The sequence below is a fragment of the Antechinus flavipes genome, chromosome 3 (genome assembly GCF_016432865.1).
Source record: "Antechinus flavipes isolate AdamAnt ecotype Samford, QLD, Australia chromosome 3, AdamAnt_v2, whole genome shotgun sequence".
NCBI lineage: Eukaryota > Metazoa > Chordata > Mammalia > Dasyuromorphia > Dasyuridae > Antechinus > Antechinus flavipes.
Window position 1 is genome coordinate 426,549,347 of NC_067400.1, and position 19,729 is coordinate 426,569,075.

Genomic DNA, 19,729 nt, shown 5'->3' on the forward strand with positions numbered 1-19,729 from the left:
CAGAGCCTCAGATTCCTAATTTGTAAAATAAGAGTAAAAGCTTCTATCTCTAAGGATTGTTCTGAAGATGAAATTAGATTTTTATGTAGAATGGGGAGAAGAGAGAAGAGTATTGTAAAACTTTAAATTGCTATTGAAATGTGATCCCTGTCCAAGTCTTGGGCCTTTAAACTCTGCCACAGAGGAACATGCTTTCCTACTATCCCGCAGCCAAAACTAAAATACCCTAGAGGAGAAGGGGATATCTAAAATCTAGCTGACTGTGGCAGGTTATTGATCTAAGTTCTCACATAGCTCTTTGATTTGTAATACTTTAATGCATATATTGGGTGATACTGTATATACTAATTATCTTTGTTTGTGTCTTAGCCTTTACTAAACTGTCAGCATCCTAAGGGCATAGACTAACCATTATCAAAATTTTGGATATCTTTCTGGCCTAGCATAATGTTTTGAACACAGTGAGGAATAGGTATAGGGTCTGTACATATAAGTCAGTCAGCATTTAATAATATATGTTGAGTTTATATAAAGAAAGATTGACTTTCCTGTTTCATCCTTTCAGTTGAACAATTCTGTCCATTTCTATAGGTACATTCCATCTAAGTGTCTCCCAGGAAATAATCTTTCACGTTCATTTTTTTCCAAATATTTTGAAAATTCTCAATCATTATATATATATATGTATATATATATATATATATTATATAAATTATATCAAAACTGACATATGACAAGAGAAGTAAGAAGAGGTATTTTACACTGTCATAGTTGTTTTTTTTTTTCCAGTTGCAATCTCAAAAACTTGAATTTGCCACCAGAGAACAAGTTCCATTTTCAAGTCAAATTTTAGTACAGTCCTGATAACATACAAAATCTGCTGACTGAAGGATAATTTATGTAAAGAGAAGATGTGTCAATATGTCATTTTTTGGGTATTAAATTCTTTGACTATTCTTTAGTTTTGATTTCATGACAATCCATGAAACAGAAAAACTTTAAATAAGCTCCATCTTTATAATTATGCAATAACAATAGCAGAGTGGCAGAAATAAAGATAGAAAGTGCTAAGAATCATAATTTAGATCATTGTTGAAATTTTTTATAACTTTTATTATTCTAAAGATGAGATTTTTGTCCAATGACCAATGAGTTGGCAATGAGAACTGAATTGTCAACATTAATATTCTTTAATTATATGGAACATAACAAAATTGTAACTCATTAGAAGGATGGCTTAAAAGATCTCCCTGGAGAAAGGAAAATGGTCAATAAAATTAGTTTTCTGATGCAACTAAAAACCATAAAAAACATAATTCCTTTGCAACATCTTCCCATGTCTCCTTGTAATAGCATAAGCAATATATATATATATATATATATAGACACTTTTAGTTTATGTATCAAACTCTATTGTAAAAAATGAAGTTGCAGAAAAATTTTGTGAAGAACTTGACAAAATTCTCCTTACCAAGTCAATTAAATCATTTCAATGGTTTGTTGGGCATATATTAGAAAATATGAAATATAAAGTTCAACTTCCTGTAAAATGGAAAGAGTTCTAGACTTGGAGTTGTGAGTGATCCAAGCTAAAACACCACCTTTATCTTTATTAATTGTTGTAGCTGGAGCAGGTCTCTTAACTTCTCTAAATCTCACAATCATCATTCATAAAATAGGATTACAACTAGGTAGTGCAAATAATGAAATCCCCTGAAGTGATTATCTGTATTTGAATCTGTACTATTCAAAGGTTTCATTATGTAAAATGTGATGATAGGTTCTAGCCCAATGAAAGTATGCAATGCAGATTATAATATTTTGACCATTACAATTGGGGTTTAAACTGTATAATGTTTCTAGTTTCTAACACATTGTGTCAATGTGAGGAGCAAAATATAAATGTTAGCTATCATTATTATTATTGTTATTATTACCTCCCATGATTATTATGAGGATCAAATGAGAATAATTGTAAAAGTTAGTACAGTGCCTGGAATATAGTATAATATAAATGTTGCTTGTTTATTATTATTACTATTATTAAAATGACAAAAATGTTATAGTCCTTGCTCTTGAAGAGCTTATGTTTTATTGCTCTTAATTAAAAAAAATTCTGATCATAAGTATATTTAAATTAATCTGTTCCTTCCACTAAATCCTCACCCCATTTAGAAAAAAATTACAAGGTACTGTAATGCAAAATTTACAGGTACTTCAATACATATATCAATATAATCTGGAAAAACACTCCCACATTACTAATATCTGAAAATACAGGTCTCTTTCTGCAAATCCATCCCTTCTCTCCCTGGCAGGTAACAAGTGTATTTCTCTCCATGTAGATCCTTTCCTCTGTCAGCTTACATTGTAGTATACCAAGTTTTAAAGGATAAAAACATAATGGTTAGAATCCTCTTTTCCTTGTGAAAAGTCAGTCTGATCTAAAGAGTATCCCTAAGAAGATCTAACATAAATTATTCATAACACTTAAATTCTACACGAATTTATTTTGCCAAAGATTAAAAATGAACTTATCAATTTTATCTAGCTTAGAAAAGCCATATCTTTTTGTCACTTAGAAATATATATACATATATACATGTATATATATTTAAAGAATATTGTCCTACTGATTATTATTAATATGTTAATTTTATTTGTATGGTCCTGCTTTTAAGTTCTATATCCATTACCAAATCTCTGATTACCTACCATATTAACATGCTTCTGTAAAAAGAGTGAGATTTGCAATTCCAAAGTGCTTTACAAGGAAGAATGGAGCCCAAGAAGCCAGAACAGAATCAGCAGAAATAAAATAACCAAGTTTTATGAGGGATAATATTTACAAGAAAAACAATCAAGGATAATGAGAATGTTAGAAGGGAGCACTGAGATCCATCCAATGTATTTTTATAATGTACAAACCAGATATCAGGGAGGTTTGCTGTTGCAAGTCTAGAGTACAGATTGAGATTCCAAGATAGGTCCTTATTGACTGGTAGAGAAGATACCGGTATCTGATTATACAAACTGTTTTGCCATTAATGTAGGCCTCATTTTGAGTGATTTGAGCCTTTTCTTTAGCTTCTTGCTTAGCAGGATGAAGAGGCCACTAAGGTGCTTCTACTATATTCTCTGGTGAGCTATATTTTGAAGTAAATACATTTGATTTTGTACTATTTAGCAAAGGTATGTGTTCTCATTATTTCCCAAAAGCCATGCCAAAGAATGGTGAAGTAGCCACAGCACCATAACTGGAGTCAAGAAGATAGAAATTCAAATCTGGCTTTAAAACACTTATTAGTAATGTGATCCTAGATAAGTCATTTAACTTCAGACTCAGTTTCCTCATTTGTAACACCCAACTTAAAGAGTTGTTGTGAGCATAAAATAAGACATGAAGAATTTTGCAGATCTTAAAGCATTCTGTAAATGCTACCTATTATTATAAGTATCTTTTTTTTCCCCCACTCATGTCTATCAAGCATTCTCTTAATTTTTGAGGATATAATCTCATATAATCTGTAGAAAGAGTAATATCTAAAATTTGTGAAAAGTTAACAAGAAATATGGATAGATTTGTTCAATTTTATATTATTAAACAATGTATATATTTAACTAGCTTTAACTTCCCTTTTTATAATTTTCTCTTGCATAATATATTTACAATAAAAATATAATTAGCAATGACTATATTATCACACTGTTCTTAAGCTGTTATTTTAGAGAGTAAAGTAATTATCTCACTAAAAGTTTTAAAGTTCATAGGATCTTTTAAAATTTTATAATCCAGGGTTTTTGTAATATTGTTTTCCATCCAAATAGATAAATGTATGTCATTCTGTTTCAGGCTTTTTAGAAGTTTTAGAAATAGCTATATGTATTTCATTAATGCTTTCTACAATTGATGCAATTGTTGGTCGGTTGCCTTTTTCTGCCCATTCTAGGTTCATAGAGCATGTTAAATGCCTTTGAAAACTTCTTGTGTTCTCTATAGATAATTTATCATAGAACAAATTGAATTTTCTCATCTACTATGCTTGAAATTCTCAGGTTTGTGTCATTACAATCTTTAATCTACATGTAAGAGAATTGGACTTAAGCAAAAGAAAGTTAAAAAAATTAGGTAAACTTGCAGAAATCCATTATAATAGTAAAATCCTACTGTATCAGAGAATTTATTGCACATGTAGTGATAGGAAAGGGAGGAAAACTAGACATAAAGCTTAAAAAAAACTTTTAAAAATCTTGAAGTATAAGCTTTACTGTTTATTTGAGCATGTCAGTCCTTATAAGTCTCAATTTTCTCATCCACAACATTTAGAACCTGAACTATATAAATTCTAATATCCTTTCCAGTTTTAACATTCTAAGATTCTATTCATCTATCTAGGGAAAGTGAAAGTAGGCCACTGCATTTATTCATGAGATGAAGGAAAAACTCATAAATTAATCATTAAAATGTAAAATAACATAACTAATGTCATTCTCAAAAAGGAAAGTCTTTCCTCCTTCCTCCTCCCCTTCCTACTCCATCTGTCTCTCTCTGTCTCAATCTCTCTGTTTTTTTCTCTGTGTCTCTTGTCTCTCTGCCTGTATGTTTCTGGCTTTTTCTGTCTTTCTATCTCTGTGTCTATCTTTTTCTCTATCTCTTTTCCTTTTTTCCCTCTTCCCCTAATACTTCTTTATACAATCTATTCTACATCATGATCACTGAGTAAATGATGTTGACTAGCATTTTTGTCACTGATACTACAGAATTTTGAAATAACATCTCTCATTATTCTGATTAAAAGCCAATCACCTTCTCATGTATACTTCTGAAGTTTTATGACATCCTTTAACTCTCTTAACTTCTAGGAAACTTCCAGAAGAGGATTTCACAGCTTAGCACTAGAAGGATACATTCATAGCAGTATTCCTTCCTCCCTAGGTCATTTGTTAGTTACCAGAAATAAAGTGGTTGGTTTAATTATGTTTATTTTAATAATACCCTTTTTAATACAGAAACTTAATGAGAGCAGCAGTTCATCTGAAGGCAGCACTGTAGACATTGGACTTCCTGAAGAGGAACAGCCTGTAGCAGAACCTGAAGAAGCCCTTGAACCTGAAGCCTGTTTCACTGAAGGTAAATGAGTCAACCATCTGTTTTATTCTGTGAAAAGGAAAAGAGAAGGAACTGAGTGCTTAGTAACCTAGGATATTTAAATGGTGACAAATGAAGAAACAAAACTACCCATCTGTCTACCTCCTCCTTCACAAAGCCAAGAACAACTTAGTTATATTCCAATTAGAATAAACTAATGTTTATTAAGCATCTACTGTGTAAAGCACATGGTGCTAGGTGCTGGGGGCAATACAACTTGAGAGAAGACACAGTCTTATCTCTGATAGATCTGGTATAAGAAAAACACAGGAACAATCAAATAAGATTTGGTGTTGGAGCTTAAGCTACCATTTCCTTGCCCCAGGGCTCTCCCAGATGAAGAAATTCCCTTTTCAACTGCAGATAGATACCTTCTCAACAATATAAGTCTAAGAACAGGGAGTTTTTAAACTGTTTTGTGTCATAGACCCCTTTGCTAAGAAAGTGAAATCACTTCTCAGAATAGTTTTTAAATGCCTAAGATAAAATATATATAATTAAAAGAAAAAAAATTAAATTGAAATGTGGTTATAAAAATATTTTTAAAAACAAGTAAATAGTTTCTAGGTAAAGAACTCATTATGAAGCGTGTTGGGGTCCCAACTGTATTTCCTATTGATCTGTGATTCCTTTCAAATTCCCAGCCCCTCCTGGCTGAGGCATATCCTCCACAGTCCAGGATGCCAGAGTCTTTGATTCAATTACAAATCCTGGTCAAAAGCATCCCTTTAAATTCCAATAAGAAATAGTTTCTTAAAAGGACGTCAACCACTTCAATTAGAGCACTGAGAGATTAAATCCACCTGCTCAGGGTTACTTAAAAAGATAAGATTTGAACCTGTGTCTTTCTGCCTCTGAGGACAGCTATCTATGCTATATGATATACTGTGTCCTATTTAATTATGAGATCCTTGTGTAAATATTATATAATAATATGGAATATTTAAATATAAAAGTTTATTAGTTGAATTTATAAGTATCTATTAAGTATGTAGTTGTTCCAGGTGCTAAGTTTATAAAAACAAAAAACAAACAGTGCTTTTTCTCAAAGGGCTGACATTCTATTGGGGAAAATAACACAAAAAGATAAGTATACAAGAAATATACACAAAATAAATGTGAAATCATTTGGAGGGGGAGAGAAAAATGCTAATAATTGGGGAGGATGTCAGGAAATATATTCAAAGAGAGTATTAAATGAGGCTGGGAATTCCTAGCAACAAAGGGAAGGAAGGAAAACATTTAAGGATGATGAATAGGATGTTTAAAGGCACAAACATAGATAGTGGAATGTCATGTATCTGAAAGCAAAAGTAGGCCAGAAAAAAAAAAAAAAAAAAAGGAAGAATAATGTTAAATAAGACTAGAAAGAGTAGTTCTAGTCAGATTGTGAATGGCTTCATATATCCCAAAGAGAAGTTTACATTTTATCCCAAGCAAGGTGATACCAGAAGGAGAAATCATTAAGTATTATCAAATTACTAGAAGCAATTTCTCTTTGATTTGGGTTTTAAAAGGAATTTTGTAGGCAGAGGGAGAATTTAGGCATATGAGATAACTTGAACAAAAAAAAAAAAAATAAAGACAAGATGACTCAAAAAATGCTTGAGGGATAGAGTCATCCAGTTATCTGGAGTATAGAATAATATGAACTGAGTGGACTAGATTGAGGCATAAGAAGGATGAATATGTTAGTGGAATGAAAGCTAAATTGAAGAAAGGAGAGACAGACCCATTAGAATGCTTTTGCAATAATAAGGACTGTTATCATATAGCTAAGGGTAGTAAAAGCATTAGGAATTAAGGAAGGATGTTCTACACCATAGTAATGGGAATAGAAAGAAGAGAGTGGATGAGAGGTATTCCAACAGCATGGTCAGCATACAGGGATTGGTGACAATTTGAAGGTAAGAGGAGAGAGAGAGAGAAGAAGAGTCAAAGGTAAAACCTATATGGCAAACATAACATATCAAGTGATTGAATGGTGCTGCCACTCTATATACAATTAAAACAGTACAAAATAGTTTTAGTAACATAGTTAAGAATGGGCTTTTTTGGTTATTTTCCTTAGCTGAATTATTAAAATATATACTAATGATGCTTAGCAGTTAATAAAAGGTAATATGTATATGTACTTTAAGGTTTATAAAGAGCTTTGCAGATAATATTTCACTTTATTCTCAAAAAAGCCCAGAGAGATAGATGCTATTATTTTTGACTTGATACAAATAAGGAAATTGAAGCAGACAGAGTTAAGTGACTTGCTCAGGCTCACACAGCTAGTATTGATGAGGTTTAGATTTGGGGAACCCAAATGAAATTAAGGTTTCTGGTGGTCAGGGAGTTAAATGAGGTCTAGTGGCAGATTCGGGGTTCAGGGAATTAAATGAGCTCCTTTCAACCCCTTGGGATTCGGTGCAAGCATAGGTTCTCTATAAAGGAATTTACAGACCCGAAAACCTAGATTGATAAAAGAGATTTATTATGGGGATTGGAAGCATAAAGTCTGGTTAGGGAAATAGGTGAGAATAAAGAGAGGATGGCACTGGAAAAGAATATTATTCCAGTTGGTAGATCTATGGAAAATGAAGTTTTGCACTGAGAATACAGTTCTTAGTGGGCAGAAAGACCTGGTAGTAAAGGAAACTGCCAGGGTCCATCTGCAAAGACCTTAGTTGATGAAAGCTCATTATATTGCTTGTCTTGGTGCAGGTTGGGAAACTCGAGCAGATCATCAGAATGGGGGCAGGGAGAGCCCAGTGGCTCTGATCTGGTAGGGATTGGGACAAACCCGGATCTCCTATTGGAACGCAAAGGGATTCTTTTGACCAGGATTTGTGAATCAAAGGTTCTGGCTTCCTGACCTGAAATGCCTCAGCCAGGAGGGGCTAGGAATAATCTGAAAGGAATCACAAATCAATAAGAAATACAATTTCTTAAAGGGACCACAACCCTCTTCAGTATGTGAGATTTGAACTCAATCTTCTGGATTCCTCGTCCAGAACTCTATTGCCTCAGCTAGTTAGCTCTAAATATTAAGGTCTAGATTTGGGGTACCTAAATGAGATTAGGGTTTAGTTGAGGTCTAGTGGCAGGTTTGGGATACAGGAAGTCAAGCAAAGATCCCCTGCAACCCCCTTGGATTCGGTGCAAGGATACAGCAGTAAATGGGACCTAGTAGCGGCACAAGTCCCCAATAAAAGCATTTATTGGCCCGAGAGCTAGATTGATAAAAGAGGTTTATTATTGGGTTTGGAAGTAAGGAGATAGGTGAAGATAGAGATAAGGAGGGCACTGGGCAGAGGGTCCAGTGGACAGAGGGTCCTCATATGGCTAGCATGTTTGGAATCTCTGCAAAGAGGGGTCCCAGTGTCTCCCTTTTATAATGGGAGATTTAGCTCGAGGGGCTTTTGGGTGTAGCTCCAAAGTTGGCTCAGATCCAGGTGGGGCTGGGACAGGTCAGATCTTTTATTGGAATTCAAAGGGACCAGGATTTGTGAGTTAAAGAGTAATTTACATTATTAACTAGGAGAGGGTGGGAATCTAAAAAGGAATCTTTCCCACATCATAAAGAGATGATCCTTTTGAAAATAAAGTAGTACAATTCTGATAGATGTGACTCTTTTCAACAATGAGAAGAACCAAATCAGGGCTATTTGTTCAATAATGAATAGAACCAGCTACACCCAGTGAAAGAACTCTGGGAAATGAGTGTGAACCACTACATAGCATTTCCAATCCCTCTATTTTTGTCCACTTGCATTTTTGATTTCCTTCACAGGTTAATTGTACATTATTTCAAAGTCCGATTCTTCTTGTGCAACAAAATAACTGTATGGATATGTATACATATATTGTATTTAATATAAACTTTAACATATTTAACATGTGTTGGTCTACCTGCCATTTGGGGGAGAGGGTGGGAGGAAGGAGGGGGAAAATTAGAACAAAAGGTTTTGCAACTGTCAATACTGAAAAATTACCCATGCATATATCTTGTAAATAAGAAGTGATATAAAAAAGAAAGAAAATAAGATTTTCATGGGTTTTGGGTTTTCATGAGAATTTGAGTCTATTGGATCTTTAGAATTTATGAACCAGCATTCTTCTTAGTATTTTCTACCTTATATTATTTTGTCACTCCAGAATGATCTTCTTTCTCTTCTCTGCCTATCCACTCTCAAGACTCAACTTTCATCCCATCATCTACATATGAACTTTTCCTAATATTCTCCTGTTGCTTTCTTGCACTCTTATTTAAATGAGCTAGGTGAGATAGTGGATCCAATAATAATGTCAGGAAGACCTGAATCTGAATCTGTCCTCAGATCCTTAGAAAATATGTGACCCTGGGCAAATCACCTCTCTCTGCCTTAGTTTTCTCATCTGTTAAATGGGGATAATCATAGCACTTGCCTCACGGGATTTGTTGTGAGGATCAAGTTAAATAGCATGTTTAAACCATACTGTAAACCTAAAAGTTCTCAATAAGTGCTATAATAAATAACTATTGTTATTATTCAACTTTTGTGTCCTTATTCCCTGCTCCCCTACTCATACATCATACAGAGTGTCCAGTACATTGTAGCATGTCTTTGGATGTAATATGTGCTTAGTAAATATTTTATTGACTTAATTTTTATATAATAGCAAAACAAACAAGAAATGAGGGGAAGGTGCTGACAAATATGGGCAGTGCTAGTGCCAATTATATTTTTCTGAGCCATGCAATTTTGTAAAATCACTTACAAGGCTTCCTTAAAACTCTCATAAGGGAAATCCAAATAACAGAAGGATGCTAGCTTCAGTTATAAGACCTGGATTCAAATCTTGTCTCTGTTCTTTATGTCTGTATTTTAAAGTCACTTTTCTGTGGTCTTCTATTCTCTCATCTTTAAAAATGAGATTATACCAGGGATGTCTTCTCCAGTCCCTTATTGTCTATATTCTAAATGTGACAGGAGTAGTTGACTTTATTATTGTAAGTTTTTCTTGAGAACTTATTTTTAATGATTTGTTTTTATTACTTCACATGCCATAAATTTTATGGTAAATAATTGAAAGTGCACAGATAATTACATACCAGAAAAGTTCATGTTAGTTAAATGATTAAAAAGAAAAATGTTAAAATTATTTACTTTGCTAATGAGATGTTTCAGATCTTCATGTTTGAACCTGTTCTCTACAGGCTGTGTACGAAGGTTCAAATGCTGTCAAGTCAGCGTGGAAGAAGGTAGAGGAAAACAGTGGTGGAACCTGAGAAAAACCTGTTTCAGGATAGTTGAACACAACTGGTTTGAGACTTTCATTGTTTTCATGATTCTTCTCAGTAGTGGTGCTCTGGTGAGTGAAACATCAAACTAAATTATTTCATATAAAAGAAACTTCCCAGAATTTTCAAATTAGAAATTTATTTCCAAATTATCTTCACACCCAAAATGTTTTTTAATGTAACCACACTTCAAATCTTCCATCCTATAAACTTCCATCTTACAATTCCATTTCTGGGCCTGCATTTCCCAAGTCTGCTCTTTGAAATAATTCTTTATTTCTTTGGACTTGAAGTAGTTAATCCTGAAAATATATCCCTAAAATGTCTTCACATTCAACCAGTGGATATAAATGATTAATTTTTCTCCTATATTTTTAGGCAAATAAAGAAAACTGTGAAATTATAATAATACATGTAATAATATGTATGCTGTGTGAGATCCTAGTTCAAGAATATATTCAGAGTTGTGCTCTTAACAATTTAGGAGATAGAGTCTCTAAGTCCTTAGGGGCCATTTCTCAATCTATTAAGTATTTTGTTCAGTATTCTCCTGCTACTCAGGAAAACAGTAAATGTTGATGATAATAAACAATGGGCAATATGCCTAAGTAGCTCATTAGAAGATTTTATTTCCCTTTAAAGTGCAAGTGTTTCATTCTTATCAAAGTCAATCAACACTTTGAATTAGTTATATTTTTCCTCTCTAAGAATTTCAAGGGACCATATTGCAGAAAACATTAGAGGGGAAAAAGACCATTTAAGTAAAGGCCAAAATAATTTTTGTTTCTTCATCTTTAAATTAAAGGAATTGGATTATATGTTCTCCAAGATCTAACAGGCTTGAAGTTCTAAACCCCATGATTCTGTGAATAACATCTAAAATATATATATATATATATATATGGTTTTCTTTCAATGAGGCCCAGCAAAAAAGCCCATAGAATTATATGAACATTTTTTTCCTTTTTAAGTTAATAATTGTGATAGAAGTCTATGATTTAAGGACTTCAAGCTGTCTACATTTGAATGTAATCATATCTGAAAGTCCTATCTCCAGGGTTTCATCTTCTGCCAGTGACAAAAATGAAATTACTCCTATGTAGAAAACATGAAGGCAAAGTTCCCAGATATGATATGATACTAAGGATCGCAGATGATGTGTGATTCCAATTCATAATGGCAAGTCATGCATTCATCTCTACTGAGGCATAAAAACTATCAGTTACATTAAATGAGTAAAAAAAAAAAAAAAAAAAAAAAAAAAAAAAAAAAAAAAAAAAGGCTAGGTCAGGCCAGTATTTATCAAAGGAGGATGAGTAGCAATTATTGCTTTATGAGGACATAAATCACAAGATATTCATTTCCTTTACTTGTTCTATTTATTTTATGATAGTACTAATAAGCAGCAAAAAGGCCAAGAGATGGATAGCAAAAAAGGGGAAATTATAATCCTCCAATTTTAAACCTACATAACTGAGCTCTCATCTCATCTCTACTTTTAATTGATTGGTAGGAGCCAATCAAAACTTGAAGTCTAGAGTATTCTCTTAGTTAAAGCTACCAATGATAAATTGATTCAGTGAAAGCCTACCTTTTTCTTCTTATTTCTTGGTTTTTCTCATTAAAAAAAAGACATTTCAACCCAAAATATTTAATGCTGGACATCTGCAGGCCTTTGGACAGAAAAGAGCCAACATTAGCAGGCAGCCCTCCTACATTCCATCTGTTAATGGAGTAAGTGGAGGCTAAGAAGTAATCCAAAAGGAGAATTTAAATATGAAAATGTTATAGACTCTATACTCTATGCTATATGATACTACATAGTGCCATTCTATATCATGCCATACCATATCCTAAACCATTCCAATTTATTTATCTCACCCTACCTACCCTATTCTAGCCTGCTTCAAACTACCTCATCCTACTTTACTCTATCTTAACTATCATACTATACTTATACTGTATATATTGTAGTGTATTACATCACATTATAGAATACTATATCATACAGTTCTATACTAAATTGAATCATATGATTCCATATAAGCAACTGGTGGCATAGCGGATAGAGGGCTAGGCCTGAACTCAAGAAGATTCATCTTTCTGAGTTCACATCTGGCCACAGACTCTTAATAACTGTCACTTAACTCTGGCTACCTTAGTTTCCTCATCTGTAAAATATGTTGGAGAAGGAAATAGCAAACTACTTCAGTATGTTTGCACAGAACATTTCAAATGGAGTCATGAAGAGTCAAATATGACTGAAAATGACTGAACAATAACAACAAAATGTTACCATACTATACTGTACCATGCATATATATAATGTATATGCATATGTATATATACACACAGACATATACACACATAATAGAGAAAATGTGGTATAGTGAATAGTGGAATGGACTAAAATACAAAAAGATCTAGATTCAAATCCCAGCTGACCCACTACCTATATGATCGTGATCAAATCTTTTGACCTCTCAGGGTAAAACAAATCTCAATTTCCTTGTCTATAAAATGGTATTAGCAATGGCTCCTTTCTCACAGAGGCATAGTAAGACTCAAATGAGCTAATATATAAAAAATACTCTACAAATTTTGAAATGCTCTATCAACATAAGTCATTATAGATTTTTTTTCATTTTCTCCTAATCATTCAATCTAGTTTACAGATCATGTTATGATATGAATACTAAATTGTAAAACTTTTTTTTTACAGGCATTTGAAGACATTTATATTGAACAGCGAAAGACTATTAAAATCATGTTGGAATATGCTGATAAAGTTTTCACTTACATCTTCATTCTAGAAATGCTTCTAAAGTGGGTGGCATATGGTTATCAAACTTATTTCACTAATGCCTGGTGTTGGTTAGACTTCTTAATTGTTGATGTACGTATTCTATGTGTTTATCTTTTCATCTAAAGAGTTTACACATTGAGCTTGTCATAAATGTTATTTTTTTTTTATTTTTTATTAAGTACTGGAATACTCTACATCAGTTGGCTAAGTACAACTAACTAAGGATGGAGAAACTTGAGTAATGATTTTTCAGTGTCATTTTTAGATCAGTGACACCTTCCTGGCTATGCACCAAATAGTACATGGTGAATGGTGAAAGAATAGTCACACTTAAAATTTGCCCATCAGCAAAATGAGAACAATAGTATTTATGCTATCTTCTTCCTTAGGGTTCTTGTGATTAGAATAGTTGCTTTGTTTGTTGTCCTTCATAATTAAAGAGGATCAAAATGATATCACCATGTTGAAGTCAGAAGGCTATGTAGACCTTAAAGCACTCTAAAAATGTGAACTGTATAATTAAAGGGCATAATAAATAATAACTTCAAGGTTGAATTTTATTTTTTCTTAAAAGAAAAAAGACTTTGAAAATGAAAAGATACAATACTGTCTTCTACCCAACTCAAAAAGTTTTATATTTTGGCTTCTTATTAATATGAAAGAATTTAAAGTAGATTTTTATGATGGGATGCCTTTAGTATATACTGTTTATATACTAAAGTATTATTTTATTCTCTCCATAAGTTGAAATAACTTGTCAAACACAAGGTAAGGTTAAGCAGTATACAGAATTTAATCACTGAGAAGACTGGGCTAAATGTAAGTTTCTAAATAAAGATAGATTTGTATCTACTGATGAGTGAATGTAGTATTCTTGTAATTTCAATTGAAATATCAGTCCTTGTATTTTGCCAATGTGCTACAATCAATTTAATGAGATTTAATCAAGATTTGAAGAAATAAGGAGCAGAATGGTAGCTAACTTTTTCCAAAAAATTACAATTTTTTTCACTTTTTTCTTTTTATAGGTGACTTCTATTAGTAAATGTCAGTAGACTATTTTAAAAGATACATGACATACCAAGCATTAATTACTCAGTTTTCTTTTTCAAGTATTAACAAATTTCTTTTTCTTAAAGAAAAAATTCTTTTCTTCCATGACTTCTTGAAAATATTCTACAATTTTTTTTAGAAGCCAATAATCATATTGTCATGTCATATGTGTAAAAGTCATTCTAAATTAAAAGAAATACATTGTTTTTCTCTTTTGTACAGGTCTCTTTGGTTAGTTTAACAGCGAATGCCTTGGGCTACTCAGAACTTGGTGCCATTAAATCCCTCAGAACACTAAGAGCTCTGAGACCTCTTAGAGCCCTATCAAGATTTGAGGGAATGAGGGTAAGATAAATGAAGGAAAGTAGGGTAATGCATGTAATAGAAAGAGCTCATGCATGCATAAGGAATGGCAAATTTTTGCAGAAATGCTACACTCCTCCTTTTATCTGTTGCATATTTACCATTCAGAGATATGCAAAAGACTGGACTTTCTTGGTACTAATAGTAATCACACATCACTGGGCTCATCCAAATTGCTTTAATCACATCCTAGTCAGTTTTTCTGTTAGTCAATATACTTAACTGTTATAATTATTTATTCAGCCTGAGTAGTGAAATAAAGAGAATTCTAAACCATATGCTTCTTTCTAGACAATGATTTATTAATGCTTGTTGTTTTAGGGTTTTCTTGTCTTTTTCTTTCATGATCCAAAATGAGAGGCAGAGTAATATAGTGGTTAGGCAGCCAATCTCAAATTCAAGAAGATCTGTGTTCAAGTTTTGCCCCTCTTTATGAATCAAGTAAAGTCACTTGACCTCAGTACCTATGCAACTCACTATGATAATAAATAACTGAATAATATCAAATCTGCCTTAGAAGGGAGAGTTTCCTCACGTGGTGCTTCTATAATATGAAGAGAAGCAAAATCAAAGAAATCTAGACCAAAAATTCAAAACTAACAAAAACCAAAACAGCTGATGATTGGAAAGATCCAGGTGTTGACATGGTTAGGCTTAAATACAGATTGGGATTTTTAAAACCTTTTCTCTTGGATGTTTTGATGCTGGCTACAGCTTAAGTTACAACTGAAATATAATCCACTTTAAAAAAAAAATCTAAAATTTACATCCCTTTTGGGAAGTGCCCATATTTTGCTGTCATAAGCATATATTTTTTTTAAATATCTGATTCCCTCATCAGCAAGTAATAGTGAAATAATTTGAATAGGTTTTTTTTTTAATTTTGTCACTGAATGATGACTCTTAAATAACCCAAACATATTCTCATGGAGCAAATATCATATAAATAATGATTTTCTTTGGCATTCTTTTTGAAGACTCTTTGCCCAGGATCCTGGTCAGAAAAAATAAAATGTTATATTTTTAGCTTATTTGTGTTCCCATACTCCTTTCATTTACTGTAAAGGTATATAGTCTTTTAGAGGGTCTTTATGGTGCTGTAAAAAATCTATTCCATTTTAAGAAAATAAAACTTACAATTCCATAAAGCCATGGGTGAAGTAGTTTGATTTCCTGTGGATCAATCTCTCTGCTCTCTAAGACTTAAAAATTAACAGTAATTTTAATTTCAATTTTTATTTAATTAATAGTTTAGAATGTGACCCTTAAAGTCTCTTTAAAAATTAATTGAATAATATTATAAATGTTGGCTGATCAGATTTAAGAATAGAGAATTTATTTTATATTCATGATTCATGTAAACTCATGAACTAATTTAGGCAGATCAGAAAGATACTAGCTTTTGAGTACAATGAAGATAATATGAATGTCTTGCTCACTTTAACATAGAGTTAATCATATTTTCGTAAAGAATTGTGTATGGAAATTCTGACAGTAATGTGTTTATCCATGAAAAAAAAATGACATTATTTACACTTAAAATCTGTTTCTTATTTTATTGCGGATTGACAATTTCTTTTTTCTGAAGGTAAATTTTCTACCAGAAAAAAATCAATTTTGTATAGAATCTGAGTTTTGTACAATATTAAAAATTTGAAGCTGTCATATCTTAAATTTTATATATTCTAACCATTTTGTTCAAAACCTCAAATTCTTTTAAACTCATGAGTCTAATGTTTCTCTTATGATATGATTGCTAGTAATATACATGCTTAGATATTCACCAAAAAATGACTCAATTCCATTTTACTTTTAAACACTATCTTTAATACTGAAATAATGGGTAGAGTTGAATTTAAGTTTAGAAAAACCTAGATTCAAATCCTGCCTCAGGCACTTACTAGCTCAGGAATCATGAGCAAGTCTTTTAAGGTCAATGTGTCTCTCTAGGACTTATATACCAGATAGATGGCTTCTGATCATATCTCTGTAGGTTATCTTTAGTCACAATATTTTCCTTGCTGTTCATCAATAAAGAACTCTCTAAAATGTATCTGCTTTTAATGATTGTATAGGTTTAACTAATGGGAATTTTAAAAAAGTAAACTCTTAATAATTTCTGGTAAGAAAAGTAGAGAAATTATTTAGTTTCAACCAGGGTCAGACATATATGTAGCCTCATCTAGTAATTGGATCTTTGTACCACTAAAATTTCCATTCATTTCAGCTCACTATTATTTGGCATTGTCAATTGACTAGGGTTTTGTTTTTTTTCTCTTTTCAATCTCTTGCAATTATTTTCACTGTGGAGACCCAGATAGAGATGATGATGATTGATGATTCTACTCAGAAACTGAGCTTTGAATATATTCAGTTATTTCTTTTTAATTCTAATTCTTATAGCACAAAAAGAAGTAGCTGCAAAATTGTATGCTAAGCATAAAAAAGCAGCTTTTTTTGTTTGCTTGCTGAATTACACTTTGGTCATTCCAAAGCATGTGCTTATGTGTAGCATCACTGAATAAAGCATGCTTTACAATGCTTGATAAGGAGACATAAAGTGATCTATCAATTATCATCATACTGGCACTTTCAGTTTTGCATGATTGACGCACATTTCTGGCTGACGGCTTTATACATTTATTGTATTTCAAATTTCCAGTCCAAATTCTTTAACATGTAAAATTGAACTGAAAGAATTGATGTCTTTAAATATCTATAGTACCATTAAATTTGTATTATTTAATTTCCGAATCTAAGAAATCTGTTAAGATAAATGCCTTATTTTTCAAAAGTACTCTAGACTTCATTAATAGGGAAACTGACAGCATCATATACAACAACTAACACCAAATGTTCTGTCATATCGGGTTCCTAATAACAAACTATATATTTCTATTTTATATAGGATAATCTTTCTCCAACTTGGATGGGGTGGAGCGCTGGTTCCTCCCCTCAACCCTTTATAATGGGTACTGTATTTCCCCTTTTGCTACCTTTAATCCTTTCACTGTGACTAATTAATGTGCAGTGGGGTGGGAGGGAGTGGAGAGGTTAATTTGAGTGTCACAGTAGGACATTCTAGTCAGATTTTTCCATTCCAATCCCTTTTCGATTGCTTTACATTTTCTCCAAAATTTGCCTTTGGGGCCTGAATTTGCTCTGTGTGATCCCTAGTCCCAGTTATTAATATATTGGGAAAAGTTCGTTAACATTGATTTAACAATTTGCAAATTAAGTAATCCATACTTGGAAAAAACATGTTCAGATACCTTCTGGGGGTTGGGGGAACCCTTGGGCAATCCATATACAATGGTTGTTATAAAACCTCAAACTTGTCATAAAAGGATGACCTTTGCTTCTTAGAAAGTTGTAGTCATGGAAATTGCAAATTCAAATAATATGCAGTAGATTTCATGTCCTGCTGATTTGAGCAGGCACAAGTGTCCAGTGTGCTAGGCTTCATAGAAATGGATATTGATTGTGTAACCATTCTCATTCTTTGTTAAATGTATGTTTATTGGAGATTCTTTTCAAAATAAATATGTAAGAAAATAGAGAAGTATACAGTGAAATTATGAGGTTAGTGTTTTGAGAAAATAAGAAAACTCATTGAATTATTAAAAACATCTATTCTCTTGGGTCCACACATATATTACAATTTTACAATTTTAAGTCTTTAAATATCTTCTTGGTTGTAAATTAGGCAGAAATAAAATTTCCTTTCTTGAATGAAACTAAAATCCTGAAAATCTTAGTAAGTTTTACACTATTTTTTTTTCTGATTAGAGAGATGTCATTACTGATTGATTTTCTAGTTTTTTGAAAGCATATATATATATATATATATATATATATATATATATACACAATAGTCAAAAATTTAAAAGCAAATAAATTTAAATATTATTTTATCCTGAAATAGAAAAACATTAGTCAAGAGTATAGATTCTGTTTTTAAGAGGGAGGCAGGGATATTAATTGTGAGCTAAGAATAAAAAGATAATATTGCCACTCTGCTCCAGACTCTTTATTAAGTGATCTCTTTTTTTAAAATATCATATTCCATAAAAATTGTCAATCCAACATTCAATTTTCTCAGTTTGGTATCTTTTGCTTTTTTTTTTTTTTTTTTTTTTACTGTTGCACTGGTCAATTTAATACTTTTCTTTTGAGATTACAGAATTATTTTAACTCATGAATGTAATTGATTTTAGAAAGCATTTATTCAGGAAAAGAAGTTGAATAATCTTTAGAGTAGGATCTATTTGTTTCTTTAGTCATTTTTTTGTGAAAATTAATGATTGGATGATTTTAATGTGCAATATACTGGAAATGGGAATCAAGAAGCATGGTTTTAGTATAGCTTTTCTATTCACTTGGTTTACTGTCCTGGTCAAGTCATACCATCTCTTTTTCCTCATCAGTAAAAAGAAAATATTCAACTAGATGGTCTATAAAGTTCTTCTAACCTTAATGTATTATGATTATAGAGATTTAATCATGCCACTTATATAAATTAGACATATTTATTTTAAAGACATCAGAAAATTCAAAAAAGTTTTGCCTATTTTCTGCATTGGTTTCAAGTTATTTAGCAATCCAGAACTATAATGGGAGAAATGGCACCAAAATTATTTATGTGAGAATAAGTCTATATGCTTATAGAATTTTTGGTTTCCTTGAATACAAAAATAACAGGTAATCATTAGATATAATGATTGATTGATAATTCCCTATCATTCAGAAATGTTATTATATATGCTAAATATTTAAAAGTAAAATAATTAAATACACCTAGTTAACTTAGATTAAACATGGGAGATATCAATAATCTTATTCAAATTACAAATTAGAATATGAGATTGTAAAAAATCGGATGTTGAGTGTTTGAGGTTGTTTTTTTCCCCTACAAATTGTACATCTTGTAAATTTTTCCAGAAAGTACTGGACTAAAGAAAGCATAGGATGACATTTAAGATGTCAAAGTAGAAATTTTCATTCAAAGAGAAGCACATTTTCAGTTTCTCTTACCTCATCTAAGATAGCTCCTCTCTTGGACCTTTCTTATATATAGATTGTAACC

General features: G+C 32.0%; 1 protein-coding gene across 2 annotated transcripts in view; it reads left to right on the plus strand.

The window, feature by feature from the left end:
• LOC127554588 (sodium channel protein type 1 subunit alpha-like) overlaps window positions 1-19,729 on the plus strand; it is a 205,395-nt gene that overhangs the window by 143,842 nt on the left and 41,824 nt on the right. For both annotated transcript variants that reach the window (XM_051986234.1, XM_051986233.1), the window contains 4 exons: window positions 5,011-5,131; window positions 10,338-10,492; window positions 13,144-13,317; window positions 14,503-14,625. In XM_051986234.1, the coding sequence (XP_051842194.1) occupies window positions 5,011-5,131; window positions 10,338-10,492; window positions 13,144-13,317; window positions 14,503-14,625 (573 nt within the window). The remainder of the gene's footprint in view (window positions 1-5,010; window positions 5,132-10,337; window positions 10,493-13,143; window positions 13,318-14,502; window positions 14,626-19,729) is intronic.